We start from the raw sequence: 13,835 nt of genomic DNA, 5'->3' as shown, positions 1-13,835 counted from the left end.
AAAAACGTACTTTACATGACAATGTTTTTGGTTTATTCGATGACCGGGTGGCTCAAATTATTGGCTCAGGAATTGGCGACATGAATTCAAGGCTTTGTGTAATTGATGGAAAATGATTTTTTTAAAGTACTCCTTTAAAGTGTTGTATTATTAGTTAATGGTGGTGTTGTAGTGTAGTGCAGATTCAGCGTGTGCTCTGTAGCAAAACCTGTTTTACAAATGTAAGGGTGATGTTTGACCTGGTCGTTGTTTTCATTGTTCAGGGGGGAAAACACAACTCCATTTGAGACGTGTTTTGTCAGTAAATCTTTTTCCTTTGCCACCGGTGTAGAGGCTGGGTTAATAGGGTTAAATCTTCCCACGGTAATAAAATCGAAGGCTGTCTTTAACAGACCAGCATGCGCTAAGCTATATATAATTGAAAGAATTGTTAGACGTTTGCTGAGGATTGCTACCCTCCTATACCATGACTGTAACCGCCTACGCTAGCTGACAGCCAGGGCAAAGGGCCTGTGGAGAAAAAAAAGAAAGAAAAACGGCATAAAAGAGCATGTAGCGTAAATTAAGAATAGAGTTTAGACCGACAATACAGCGGCGTTGCACAACAGAGCAACATGGCAAACAAAGAACTTCATCAATTCTGGTCATTATGTCCTGTCTAATCACAGCAGTATACCTGTGAGAGCGAGGGAGACAATGGGAGGACTGAGCAGGGACGAGGGGAGAGAGAAGAGAGGAAGATTCCAGTGAGGAAGATTATAGTGTCATTGACTTAGAGCAGGGGTTCTCAACCCGTGGGTCGCGACCCCTCAGGGGGTCGCCAAATTATTTTAGGGGGTCCCCAAATTATTTTCAAAAAAAAAAAAAAAAAAAAGATTTTTTATTTATTTATTTTTTTCACGATTTTTCAAAAATAGCAGACCTACAAGCTCGTAGCGCGCCACTCGGTGGCGCGCTATGAGCTTGTAGATCTGCTATTTTTCAATAGCTAAATTATAACATAATGCTTAAAACACCAAAAGGGGTTTCCGCCCAAAATGGGTTAAGGTTATTGTAGCAGTCAATTTATATTGGGGGTCGGGAGGGGGCGGGGCGGGGGTCCCGAGACATTGCCAAAGCATTTCCGGGGGTCCCCGGCCAAAAACGTTGAGAACCCCTGACTTAGAGGACAGTTCTGATTGTTCTGTTTTGCAGTGTTTTATTTTTTAGGGAGACGAGAATGATCATTATCCACTATGTACCACGTCGTTTTAAAATACGGCAGAAACAGGCGATACACAAGCTTGGTTGTTTTCGCTATTCGCCGCATGACAAAGTATATACAGTAAGAGTTTAAGGGCTTGGATATCATGATTATCGTCTAATCGTTCAGAATAGACTGATTGAGCTAAAGAGTAAAGAGAGGAAATTATGCGAACGAAAGAACATCGCGGAGAGGCTATGGTTGCTCAGGATCCAGCTGGATAATGGAGGAATCAAAGCCAACACACACACACACACACACACACACACACACACACACACACACACACACACACACACACACACACACACACACACACACACACACACCCACACCCCCACACACACACACCCCCCCCTGATCCAAACTACTTTTGGCAGTTTTCAGGCCCGGGAAGAGTAACAGTGATTTCTCAAGCAGTCTGTTTGAGGCACTGAGGCTTTTTGGAAGCAGATTCAGTAGCATTATCTATCCAATGGGCATGTGTGTGTGGTGCGTGCGTGTGTGCGTGGGGGGGGGGGGGGGGGGGGGGGGGGGGGGGGTTGCACTGATGCTGTCACTGTTCATTAGTGGGCCCGCAGGACTCTCCAGCGACTAATGGTTGTTGTTATGCTAAGTATTTGGGGAGAGTATACTTCGTGTGACAGATCGGTCCCGGAGATGTGCTGTGTTGGCACCATTAACGCAAAGCAACACCAACTCTTTCACTCGCATCGTTTCTCATGTCTGATGCTCCTCACTACTTTCCCCTGAGCAGTGGGAGGAACCATTAAAGCCCTGGTAGAAAATACAAGTATTAAAATGTACACACACACACACACACACACACACACACACACACACACACACACACACACACACACACACACACACACACACACACACAACGTGGGAGAATCCTTGGTGTTAAGACCTTTTACACACCGGGGGCGTGCCGAAATATATGAGGCTAAAATACTGAAATACTCTCCATAAAAACGTGTCATATAGTTGATGTCTCTCTTGAACAGGGTGATGCCTGTATTCTCGGTGCAGAAGCTCAGAGGGGCATTGCATTAAATAAATGATGTCATTGGCTTTAGTAGTGTTATATAGTGTTATTACTCTATCGCAGTGGTTTTCAACCCTTTTCATATCAAGGCCCATTATTTATTCAGCATTTGAGCCACGGACCACAATTTGATGACATTTAGCCTCTCGGACCCTAAACTAAAGCATATTTTCTTATCGTTGGATAAGATTTTGTCCACATTTCCATGCTGTATTGATGTGGTACCATAGGAGAGATAACAGGCAAATGTTTATTGTTCTTCTACATTATCTAATTGTGTAGACTTCTTGTACATTAAGCATGCAGATGTTTATTAATAATTACCTCTTGAGAGTGTAAAATGAAACCAAATGGTTACCAACTCTCCATCATTTAGCTGGGGACCACCTGGAATCCCCTCAAGGACCACTGGTTGAAAACCACTGCTTTATCGTAACTCTGTCACGACTGAAGGTTTGACTGAGAGGCCCAGTTGGCAGTAGCTTTTAGCTGTGGATTAAATGGCTACTTTACTTCAATTATATTCATTTTGTCACGGTGCGACTCAGGAGATGTAGGACCCAATTCAGTATTTAAGTCCGACGTCATTTTGTAGTGCTACGTTACGTCCGGGTCCAAGTGGCACCAGCTCCCGTCCGCATCTCATTGTAAATAGAATATCTAAACGTGTGAATCTTTTTACAATGACGTTATTTTTCAGAAAGGAAGCCATTGAGGGTTAAAATGGGTCTTAATGCTTCCAACTCGAGTAGAATTATTAATGTTTTGTACAAGTTTCCATGACAAAAAAAAATATGATGTGGAGACAATAAAGACTATTATTAGGGACCAAGAAGTCACGTAGTGACTTTGGTCACTTATTGTTTTTGTGTTTATTTTTCTTCTCCTTCTTCTCCTTCTTCTTCCGCCAAAAATAGCTGTTCTGACTGAATGGTGCAGTCGGTTTTCGCGAAACGCGGTAATCTGGTAGAGGGCCATGCCAAACGGTGAATATGCGAAGCCCAAGACGATTGGCCAAATGGTGGCGCTATAGCACTCAATTGAAAATGCTAACTTTGAACGTGCATAGCTCATGAACCGTTTGACCGTTGGCAATGACACTTTGATAACCATATGCGTCTCCTCATGTTGAACAACTTTCGTGTTCTGACCGTGTACCTCTGACCATGCCAAACGGTGACTATGCGAAGCCCATCACGATTGGCCAAATGGTGGCGCTATAGCACTCAATTGATGCAAAACTTGCAAACTTGCAAACTTTGAACGTGCATATCTCATGAACCGTTTGACCGTTGGCAATGACACTTTGATACACATATGTGTCTCCTCATGCCGAACAACTTTCGTGTTCTGAATTTTGACCTCTGACCTTTAGATCACCCGCCATTTTGAATTATATGAAAAACAGTTCAAATGTAACTCCTCCCAGAATCTTTGCTCAAAATGCACGAAAACTTCTACACGTGAACTTTGGACCTATACGGACAAATAATCGTAGCACATTTTTGTTAAGTGAAAAAATGAAGTTTTTATGAGCCAATGAAAATTGCGCGCGCACGCACACACACACACACACACACACACTAAAGTTTGAGTACTTATGCTGAACTAACACTGAATGATTTTCCTGTTAACAATGGAGTAACTGATTGTCTCCGTGTAGCTCAGTCAGTCGACCTCTTGCCCTTGGACCGCAAGGTTGTGTGTTCAAATCCAGCTACTGACAACTCAGCTTGTCAGTCTTATTTGTACATATTGTTGAACGCCCTGTGGGCTATTTCAGTGAGATCAATAACTTTAAAGACTGGTGTGATAATAGCCACCTTATGTTAAACACCACAAAAACTAAAGAGATGATCTTCAATCCAAATCCATGGTTATGAACGATTGTCTGCCTAACACACACACGCATGCAGCCACGCACACACGCATGCAGACACGCACGCACGCACGCACGCACGCACGCACGCACGCACGCATGCATGCACGCACACACACACACAAAGAGAAGTTTGTACGCGCGCGCACGCACGCACGCACGCACGCACGCACAAAGAGAAGTTTGTACGCGCGCGCACGCACGCACGCACGCACGCACGCACGCACGCACGCACGCACGCACGCACGCACGCACGCACGCACGCACGCACGCACGCACGCACGCACGCACGCACGCACACACGCACACACACACACACACACACACACACACACACACACACACACACACTTTAACTGTGCGTGAAAACACACTGTAGTAATGGAAAGACATGCCCAAAATGAGGACACACCTTCTTGTTACCAAATCACTGAATGGTTTTACAGTTTACAATGTAGTCACTGATTGTCTCTGTGTAGCTCAGTCAGTATAGCTCCCGCCTTCGGTCCACAAGGTTGTGAGTTCAAATCCCGGCACCTACAACTCGGCTCGTCAGTCTCATTTGTGCGTGTTGTTCTTATTGCGCATTGTTCTTCTTCTATCTTGGTCCCGCTTTATCGCTGCTTGCAGCTATATTTATCATTATTATTGAAGGTGGTAACAGTCCATTTGCTCAGTAAAATATTTCGGGGGCATATTTAGAATGTTTGCAGGCTTGAGTATGTTGAATCTAGTTTGCATTAATGAGGATTTAGTTGACACAATGAAATAAAATGGCGATATTATTCCGTGTGGGGCAGACGGCCTGTCACAGCCAGATTTGGGAGAGCAGCGCAGCTTTGTTGTTGCGAGGGAAGCGGTAAAATGGGACTTTCGTGGTTGTTTTCGTCTCAGATTTAGTCAGACGGAGCGTCACAGTATAACTCTATGGGGACACAAAAGCGTATATGGGGACACAAAAGTAGGACCCGGAAGTATCTCACGTGCTCGCGCTCACGTCACAGCTAAAATACTGAATAGCAGAAACAGAGCAGGAGCAGAGCAGGTCAAATGTAGGTGATTTATTCTCCAAAACACAGGAACACAAGATAACATAACTAGAACTGAACACTGTAACAACATCTAAGATCTGGCAGGGAACACAAGGAACTGAGGGTTTAAGTAGACACAGGATAACAATACACAGGTGAACAGACCTAACAATCAACACAGGGATTGGCTGGGAGACTAACAGGACACAGGTGGAGAAAACTAGTAAGGTGAGACAAGACAGGAAACAGTAACTAGGGAAAACAGGAAACAATAGGACATCACTACATAATAAAAGGTATTCAACAGACAGATATTGTGACAGTACCTCCCCCCAAGGAATGGATCCTAGACATTCCAACAAAAAAATAATAATCACAGAATACTTAGCAGGGTGGGTGGAGGGGAGTCGGAAGGAGGGTTCAGGGGCTACAGAAAAACACAGGGGCCCCAAAACAAACAGACTAACCGATAGGGAGACACACAGACAAACATGCAGGCAGACACACAGTCAGACAGGCCGACAGACATACAGACAACCACGGGTTCTGAAGCGGCTCTGAGGTTCTGAAGCGCCGAGCAGAGCAGGTTCTGAAGCGCTGAGCAGAGCAGGTTCTGAAGCGCCGAGCAGAGCAGGTTCTGAAGCGCCGAGCAGAGCAGGTTCTGAAGTGCCGAGCAGGTTCTGAAGCGCCGAGCAGAGTCGGTTCTGAAGCGCCGAGCAGAGCAGGTTCTGAAGCGCCGAGCAGAGTGGGTTCTGGAGCGCTGGGCGGTGAGGGACGCGGGTGGCGCCGGGAACGACGGCGACCAGGCCTCTTGCGAGAACCCAACTGTGCATCAGAAGGCGTGGGGTCTAGCAGCTGCTCAGTATAGGTAGGAATCTTAACCTTGCTACTAAAATAGTGCAGCCGGCTCACTGATTCAGTCTTCAGTGGGGAAGACTTGGGGCAGGCAGGCTGCAGGTTCATGACCCCGAGTCTGACAGGAGGAGCAGGCTGGGAAGCAGGGGTAACTGAGGTGGAATGACGAAAATATTTTAGCCTCTCACAGACAATGTTAAGGTGAGGCACAAAGTGGCTAAATACCACTTCGGACTAAACCCCTCAACGTGGCTCAGTTGCAGCATACCTGAGGCAATGAATACACATAATGTAGCCTCACAGGTTGCATATTGAAAATCACGTTACATGTCGAAATGTCCATATCCATTCACTCCTAACGGAGCTAATCAAATACTGGAGGGTGTAGGGCTGCTACTCACATATAGTTGTGCCTGCTGTCTGTACATGGCTGTGAAGAATGGGACAGCTTCGGGATTCGGGAAAGTTGATTAAATAGTCTCTTAATGTTTCAATTCAAATGGTAAAGTTCACGTGGGCATCTTTCTGATACTGTTGTCTTGGTATTCCTTTCTAAATGTTTGTTTTTTTGTGGCTTTCGCCTTTTATTTTATATATTTTATGGCGGGACAGACAGTAGGCTGACAGGAAATGGGGAGAGAGATGGGGGGAAGACATGCAGTAAAGGCCGTCGGGATCGGGAGTCGTACCCGCGGCACACTGCCAGACTGGATTACCAGCCAAGGTGCCTGGACCACTGAGCCATGGCCCAGGCCTGGTATTCCTTTTATGCGACTTCACTCACCTCCACTAAGTAAGACTAAGTGCATGTGGATGGAGCTGTTGTGTTTGTATTCCACCTTTACTCCATCTATCTTGTCCTCTTTTGAAAGTGCCTGTGGTAATTTTAGGTCTTGTTTTGACTGTTCAAAGAATCAAAACTCACCTTTATCAGGCGATTGCAGAGCAGGGCTAACAACTGTATATATACAGCCACCGGACAGACCGGAGCAAATCAGTCTAATCTAACGTGCAGCCAAGCAGCCCAGTTTATGTTTCTATTTCCTGACTGCGCCGTGAAGGGGCCTTCACAATAAAGCGTCACCCTTTTGGTCTCTGAAAACAAGGCCAAAAGAAGCTATATAAGAAAAACAAAAAAGAAAGTCACATATTGGTGTTCAAATGATATTTGTGCAGCCTAAATATTAACATCATGATGAAACACAAACATCCCAGAAGCTACATCACCCTCTGCTGGCTCAGCATAGGAATCACATAAAAGTGTAAATAAATAGTGATTGGTAGATACCTGGTACTGAAAAACTATAATGAAAAGGAATGTATTAGCAGCATTACAATGCTTTGTTTACTCTCTCTAATGTAATACCATTATGTTACTAATGTAATCCTTTACATCCCAACACTGGTCACCTCGCTGTCTGTCTGTCTGTCTGTCTGTCTGTCTGTCTGTCTGTCTGTCTGTCTGTCTGTCTGTCTGTCTGTCTGTCTGTCTGTCTGTCTGTCACCACGCATCCTGCTGTGAAACCCCACTGTTCATTGGTTTGTCTTTTGCTCTCTCTCTCTCTCTCTCTCTCTCTCTCTCCCCCCCCCCCCCCCCCCACACACACACACACACACACACTTTTTGCCCATTTATGTCTATGTACCTACGGCTGATTTATACCAGCTGATATTATAGATGCGCCCCAGGTGCCGTGCACCAAAAACAGCTGATCTACATATGGCTCACAACAACCCCGTCGCGCACTAGCGCGTCGTGCCGTGAGCTTATACATCTAATCTGCTATTTCCGGTGCACGGCCTCGACGGCCACCAGTCACCAGTATTTAACTGGTGGCTTTCAGAGGCACAGCCCGACAATGAGTCTATACACGTTCTTTGACGGAAAAAAAATGTACAACTTTTTTCAGATGAGAAGAACGGCCGGGTTCTCTACTACGCCCCTGCTGGCACGCCCGCCAAGCACTGCCCCGCCTCACCCATGCCCGTCCGGAGGCACGAGCTGGAGTCTAACCCCTCGTCGCCCATGCCCGTCCGCAGACACGAGCCGGACTCTAATGACATCAAATGTGCCACCACCACCGCGGCGCCGCCGGTGGGCAGAGACAGATCTAAGTTGGCACTGGCGTCTCTGGGGACACAGGAGGAGTCGTAGAGGCTAAATGAAAGCTAAAGTCCACCCCCTCACACCTGCCCCAATTATCCCTATATCGCTATCTGAGTCCCAGAGGCGCTCTGCACACGTGTACATAGCTAGTCGATCTACGGACATGTTTTGTTTCTTGTTTTGATTTGTTTTTTGGTATGAAAATGACTTTATAAAGATAGAAATATATTAAACAGAGCCAAAGTGATATTTTACAAACTGTCTTTTTGCACCCACACTTGCACCGACACAAACGCTAGACCCCCCCCCCATCACCCCCCCATGTCCTATCATTAGCCTATACCCCTCACATAACATATACTGTAGCTGCTTCCCGACTATAGGAGAAATAAGTGAACCGTGCCGTGCCAAGAAACGCATTTCACGGCTTCTGAATGTGCTTCCGTCAGAGTCACACTATGGCTCGCTTTCAGGTGAACATCTCAGGACCTGCTTTATAGGCGGTAGTACTAACCCTGAGCTCCTCTGAGACAACTTATCATTTCATTCTACTGCGTAAAGTTCTGATTATAATCAGTGGTGGGAAAAGTACTCCTGAAATTTCCAAATTTGTACAAAAAGTACAAAAAGTACAAAAGTATTGGTATCAGCATTGGGTACCAATTCTCCCATTTCAAAAAGTTTTCAGCGACATCTTTTGAAAATTGCAGCTCTACAAGCTCAGAATGCGTCACGATGCGACACTGAAGTGGTTAATATGTTTTGGAAAAAATAATCAAAATCTACAAAGTATACCAGGAACTAAAGTTCCCAAATATTTTGACTGGACTAAAATTACAATATTTGCCTCTGAGGTGTAGTGGAGTAGAAGTAAAAGTACAGACAATGGGAAATGACTAAATGTACTTAGTTACCACCGATTATATATGGAAACATCACAGAATCACACAGGTCATGGTCCTGGAAGCTAAAACTATGAAGGTTCAAAACCCTTCGTAGTGGGGAAAAGAGCCAATGAAACACCATCATCATTCATCACCAACCTTCCATCCTCATCCATCTCAACGCCTGTCCTGTTCTGTCGTTGCTGCATTGCTGCTAAACCTGTGTGTTTGCGTGATGATGACCTGACCTCTTTCTGACACCAGGAATTATCCAGAAGACCTATTAAGGCCCTCCTCCTCCTTCCTGCTCCATCCCTCCATCCCCCCGCCCACCGAGCGCACCCGGGCCGAGACGGACGGTTTGTTGACGGAGGGCGGGCCGCTCTTTGAGGTGTGTGGCAGGCCCTCCATACGGACTACTATACCTATCTGCACCACCCACCACCACCACTGCCCTGCTCTTCTGTTACCCCTCCTCCACCCTCACTAGACGTACAGTGAAATAACCCTTATTCCCCGGTCGAAACACACACACACACACACGCACACACACACACACACACACACACACACACACACACACACACACACACACACACACACACACACACACACACACACACACACACACACACACACACACACACACACACACACACACACACACACACACACACACACACACACACACAGACTAAAGCCCATTTTATACTTCATTGTATGACGTAGTCGCGTGCTGAAGTCGCGTGCCGAACATAGAAGATCGACAAGCCCACGACGTGTTGCGGATATGATTCTTCACAGGCTTTTGTAGATCTGATTTGTTCGCCATGCACGGCTTCTGAGCAAAGTATAAACCGAGCTTAACAAGGCCTCATTGCTACAAAGGCTACGACAACACAAGCCCTCGCCCCACCTCCACCTGACCCCATCCTCTCTCCAGTCATCACACTTATCTGAACATTGCAATGACACGAAGCGTAAACATTTTACAACACCGACACACCATATGTTAAGCCCACCCAAACCCACATGACATGTACGACACTACACACGCACAGGTACAATTGTGTACAGACAAAACTCTGGGATGTATTAACGAGAACATGAACAAAACAAGCGGCACACACCTAGACACGCTAGGCAGGAGGAGAACCGGGAGAGGAGTTGTGTGTGGGACATACACAACGGCCAAAATGTGGACGCTTTTTTTGCCCGATTGTATTGTTTGCTTTTTAAATGTACTTTCTTTGTGAAGAAGTTGGGTTTAAAAAAAGGAAAAGAAAAGAAGAAGAAGAAAAAAATGACTTTATTAGACTCATCACTATTGCTGCAAAATGGACTGGAATTGTTATTTCAGAGCGGGCAGGGGTGTATGTGAGCAGAATAGGGTGGGTGGGTGGGTGGGGGCATTAGCGGAAATTACGAGATAGTATTGGGGCATGGGTGGGGTGGGGTGGCATGGGTGGGTATGTGGGTATTTAAAATGAATGATCTATTCTGTTGTACAGACCAATATCATTTCTTATGTAAAAGAAAAGAACAAATATGGATTGTCTAGTTGTGACACTATGTTTAGATATACCTGCTGTATACCATTTGTCACATACTGTTCTTTTGTTTTCCTCCCTGTATTGTTGTCATTTGTTGTTTTTTTGGGTTTTTTTTGTAACATGATCATGTACGACTTCGCTGGATCGATCTGTTGATGATTACAAACATTCCTGTTTGTCCTCCTGTTATGATTATCTGACGCACTTTGACTTTGTTTTCCCATTCATACATCTCTTTCTCTCTCTCTCTCTCTCCCGGATGTATGCTTCGTCGTATGGCAGAATCGAAGTTGCGTGGCGGACATAGCGGATACACAAGCCTGTCGTGTCGCGGACGCGCCGCATCGTGGCCTTGTAGATCTGCCATATTCAGTGCACGCAACACCGTGGTACGACAAAGTATATATACTGGCCATTTAGTCTCACTTACCAGCAGTAGGATTCAGAGGAACTGAAAAAAGTGTTAAATGCAAATCGTGGATATTTTTGTAATTTCTCCCTTAATTTATTCATGTTTGTTCCTCATCTCACCTGTTTGATTTCTTAATTTATTATAACTTGGATATTTATATGAAAGAAGCTGTTAGGTCAGTTGAATGTTATTTATTACCTTCTTGTGTGTTCGTAAATGGGGCAACATTTGAAGAAAAAGAAAAAAAAACTTTTTTAATTGTTTCTTTCTTTTTTCTGACTTTAACAGAACAGGACAAGAACAAAGTTATACAAATTCTCTCTTCCCCTGACCTTTCTGAGAGGGAGGGATAGAGAACTTGGGTCTGTGGAAAAAAGGAGGGAAAAAAGGAATTCTAATAATAATGATTTACCAGTAATTAAAGAATGTAGACTTAGCCTCTTTTTGGAGAGGGAATATGCTCTTCTATTGATATGTGTCCGTTTCATATCATTGTGCGTGTAGGCCAGGCCGAAGGATAATGCCCAGTTTGTGCTTCGTCGTGCGACAGCGTCACACGGCGAACGTAACGGACCTACAAGCCCACACTGCGCCGCGGACGCGACGCGTTGTGGGCTTGTATATCTGCTATGTTTGGCGCCCGACGGTGTCGCCCAAAGTACAAGTCGGGGCTTGTACACCAGCTCCTGATCCGAAACTTCTTCTCTTTGTAAATAGACAGACAAACTGTGGGGGTTGACCGTCTTTCTCAACCACGCTGGGGATTCCTGCTCTCTACGCTTTTAGCTTGTATTGCTGTGTGCATGTTGACATGAGCTTTTCTTTGCATGGCTTTTAGTGTTAACGTCCCATAAACAAACTCACTCTCAGCCTTCATCACTTCTCTCCTCCCTCTACTAAATTTAACTTATTTTATTCTTTTGTTTTGTTTTGTTTTGTTTTGTTTTGTTTTGTTTTGTTTTGTTTTGTTCAACCCCCCCCCCCCCTTCTTTCTCACTCTCCTTCCTTTGGCATGCCCGTCTTTTCTCTCCCTGCTCCCTTTGGACCTCCTTTTCCTACTCCCTTCTATACCGTTTATTTCCTTCTTTTTTTTGGAACGATGCTTCCTCTTTACTCTGTACCTCTCTGTATGATTGGAGCTCTTATTTTCTTTCCTAGTTCATACTTTGTCGCACGACCGCGTCGCTCGACAAAAACAACACGATTCTCGTGGAGTGACCGAGTATAACTTAGGCCTTAGTTAGAGGATCTCAGTACTACAGACACAAAGCAATACCCTATTGTTCAGTACTTCAGTATACTTGTTTTCTACAATGGGAAGCTAGCATCACTACGGACATCTGATTCTGAGGCCAACAGAGGCCCCTTTACAGAGCAGGAACAAAACCGACTCATGTAATCCCCATGTAACATAACTGTGAGCATCTTCAGTGCTGAAACAAATAAACTCATCCAGTTATGGCGTGTGCCTGGTTTCCTCTTATGTCTTCGTGTTGTGTGTGAAGAAGGTGTCATACCTATACAGTATGTTTCCTTGTCGGGCAGAATCCTCTCTTCTCCATATTCTAACTTTTTGTGTCATACTACAGCAGATCTACAAGCTGGAAATGTGACGCGAAGCGACACGTTTTTTTTTAACTTGTAGAACTGTAATTTTTGCTATTTTTCAATTTGAATCCTGAACAGTAACAGTTTGACATATTATATGAGGTTTACATGCAACATACTGTAGATGATTTAAATACTAGGAGCACGCGCCCCAGCCTACTTGAGGCCTTTCATGTCGGGAACAAAGCAAGTTGTTCCATTTATATTGGCGTTGCGGCACAATGATACAGCAAATCAGTTAAATAAATATGGGAGTATATATTATCTTCTATCTAGACAACCATGACGGACTAATAACGATAGTTTAATGGGTTTCCAACCAAATCAAATATGAAGGGCTGAGCACGCTGCTCGAGCCGTATCGTGTTACAACTTAAAGGTAGTGTTATTTAAATTATATAATGACCAAAAATGGCTGTATGGGGCAACCCAGAGAAACAAACAAAATGAACTATCCCTAACCTAAATGCAAATGAACCCTCTACCTAAACCTAGCCAACAAAAGGAAAAAGGGTTACAAATGATCAAACTATATAAACTCTACTCTACCTTATGCCTAACAAAAGAATGACCGTTACAAAAAGCAAGCTCCCATACTCCTTTAAATTATACCTTACCAGTTAAACCATAACGTAAGAATAATTGCTTGTAACATCAACAGTGAGACAGAGGCATACTATCCAGACACACAGGGCACTCCAAACATTTAGAGTCCCTAGTGTTGGCTTTTTAACAATGATAGCTTCACAGCTCCCTTGGACAGAGTATGCCAGACTGAGTCACAATGCCCATGAGCTCAAGTCTCAGACTCACAGCTGCGCTTAAATAGGCTTCCACAGGCCGGCCCTCTGCTTGCCGATAGGCTCACGGTGACAAGGTGGGCAGGTGGAAGGTGGATGGCTCTCCGCCGAGCACAACAGCAGCAACCAGACCTGTGACTGAGAACTTAAATCAGCACTCTATACAATACAACAGCATGTGACTGACAAATAACCGTATTACCATAATCACTGTATACTATATATAAATATAATCACTGTATAATATATAATATATATATATAGCCTATACAATCACCGATTATGTAACAACGTTACACTCCGCCAATCCGTGAAAGCCAACGGTTTGGGCTGGCCAATCAGGGAAGCCAATGTACAACCTCCCGAACACAGATGATTTGTGAGTCTTCCTGAGACCCGAGGGCTGCATGGC

At 44.8% G+C, this 13,835-nt stretch overlaps 1 protein-coding gene across 1 annotated transcript in view; it reads left to right on the top strand.

The window, feature by feature from the left end:
* Positions 1-9,540, top strand: part of LOC306923926 (serine/threonine-protein kinase BRSK2-like) — a gene marked incomplete at both ends in the record, with an annotated part of 353,012 nt that extends 343,472 nt beyond the window's left edge. Inside the window, 2 exons of the mRNA XM_079502271.1 lie at positions 7,970-8,210; positions 9,315-9,540. Coding sequence (XP_079358397.1) covers positions 7,970-8,210; positions 9,315-9,540 — 467 coding nt within the window. The remainder of the gene's footprint in view (positions 1-7,969; positions 8,211-9,314) is intronic.
* Positions 9,541-13,835: the final 4,295 nt, after the last annotated feature.

The sequence above is a fragment of the Electrona antarctica genome, assembly GCF_951216825.1.
Source record: "Electrona antarctica genome assembly, chromosome: 5".
Classification (NCBI taxonomy): domain Eukaryota; kingdom Metazoa; phylum Chordata; class Actinopteri; order Myctophiformes; family Myctophidae; genus Electrona; species Electrona antarctica.
Note: the sequence above shows the minus strand (reverse complement) of the source record. Positions and strands in the feature narration are given on the sequence as shown.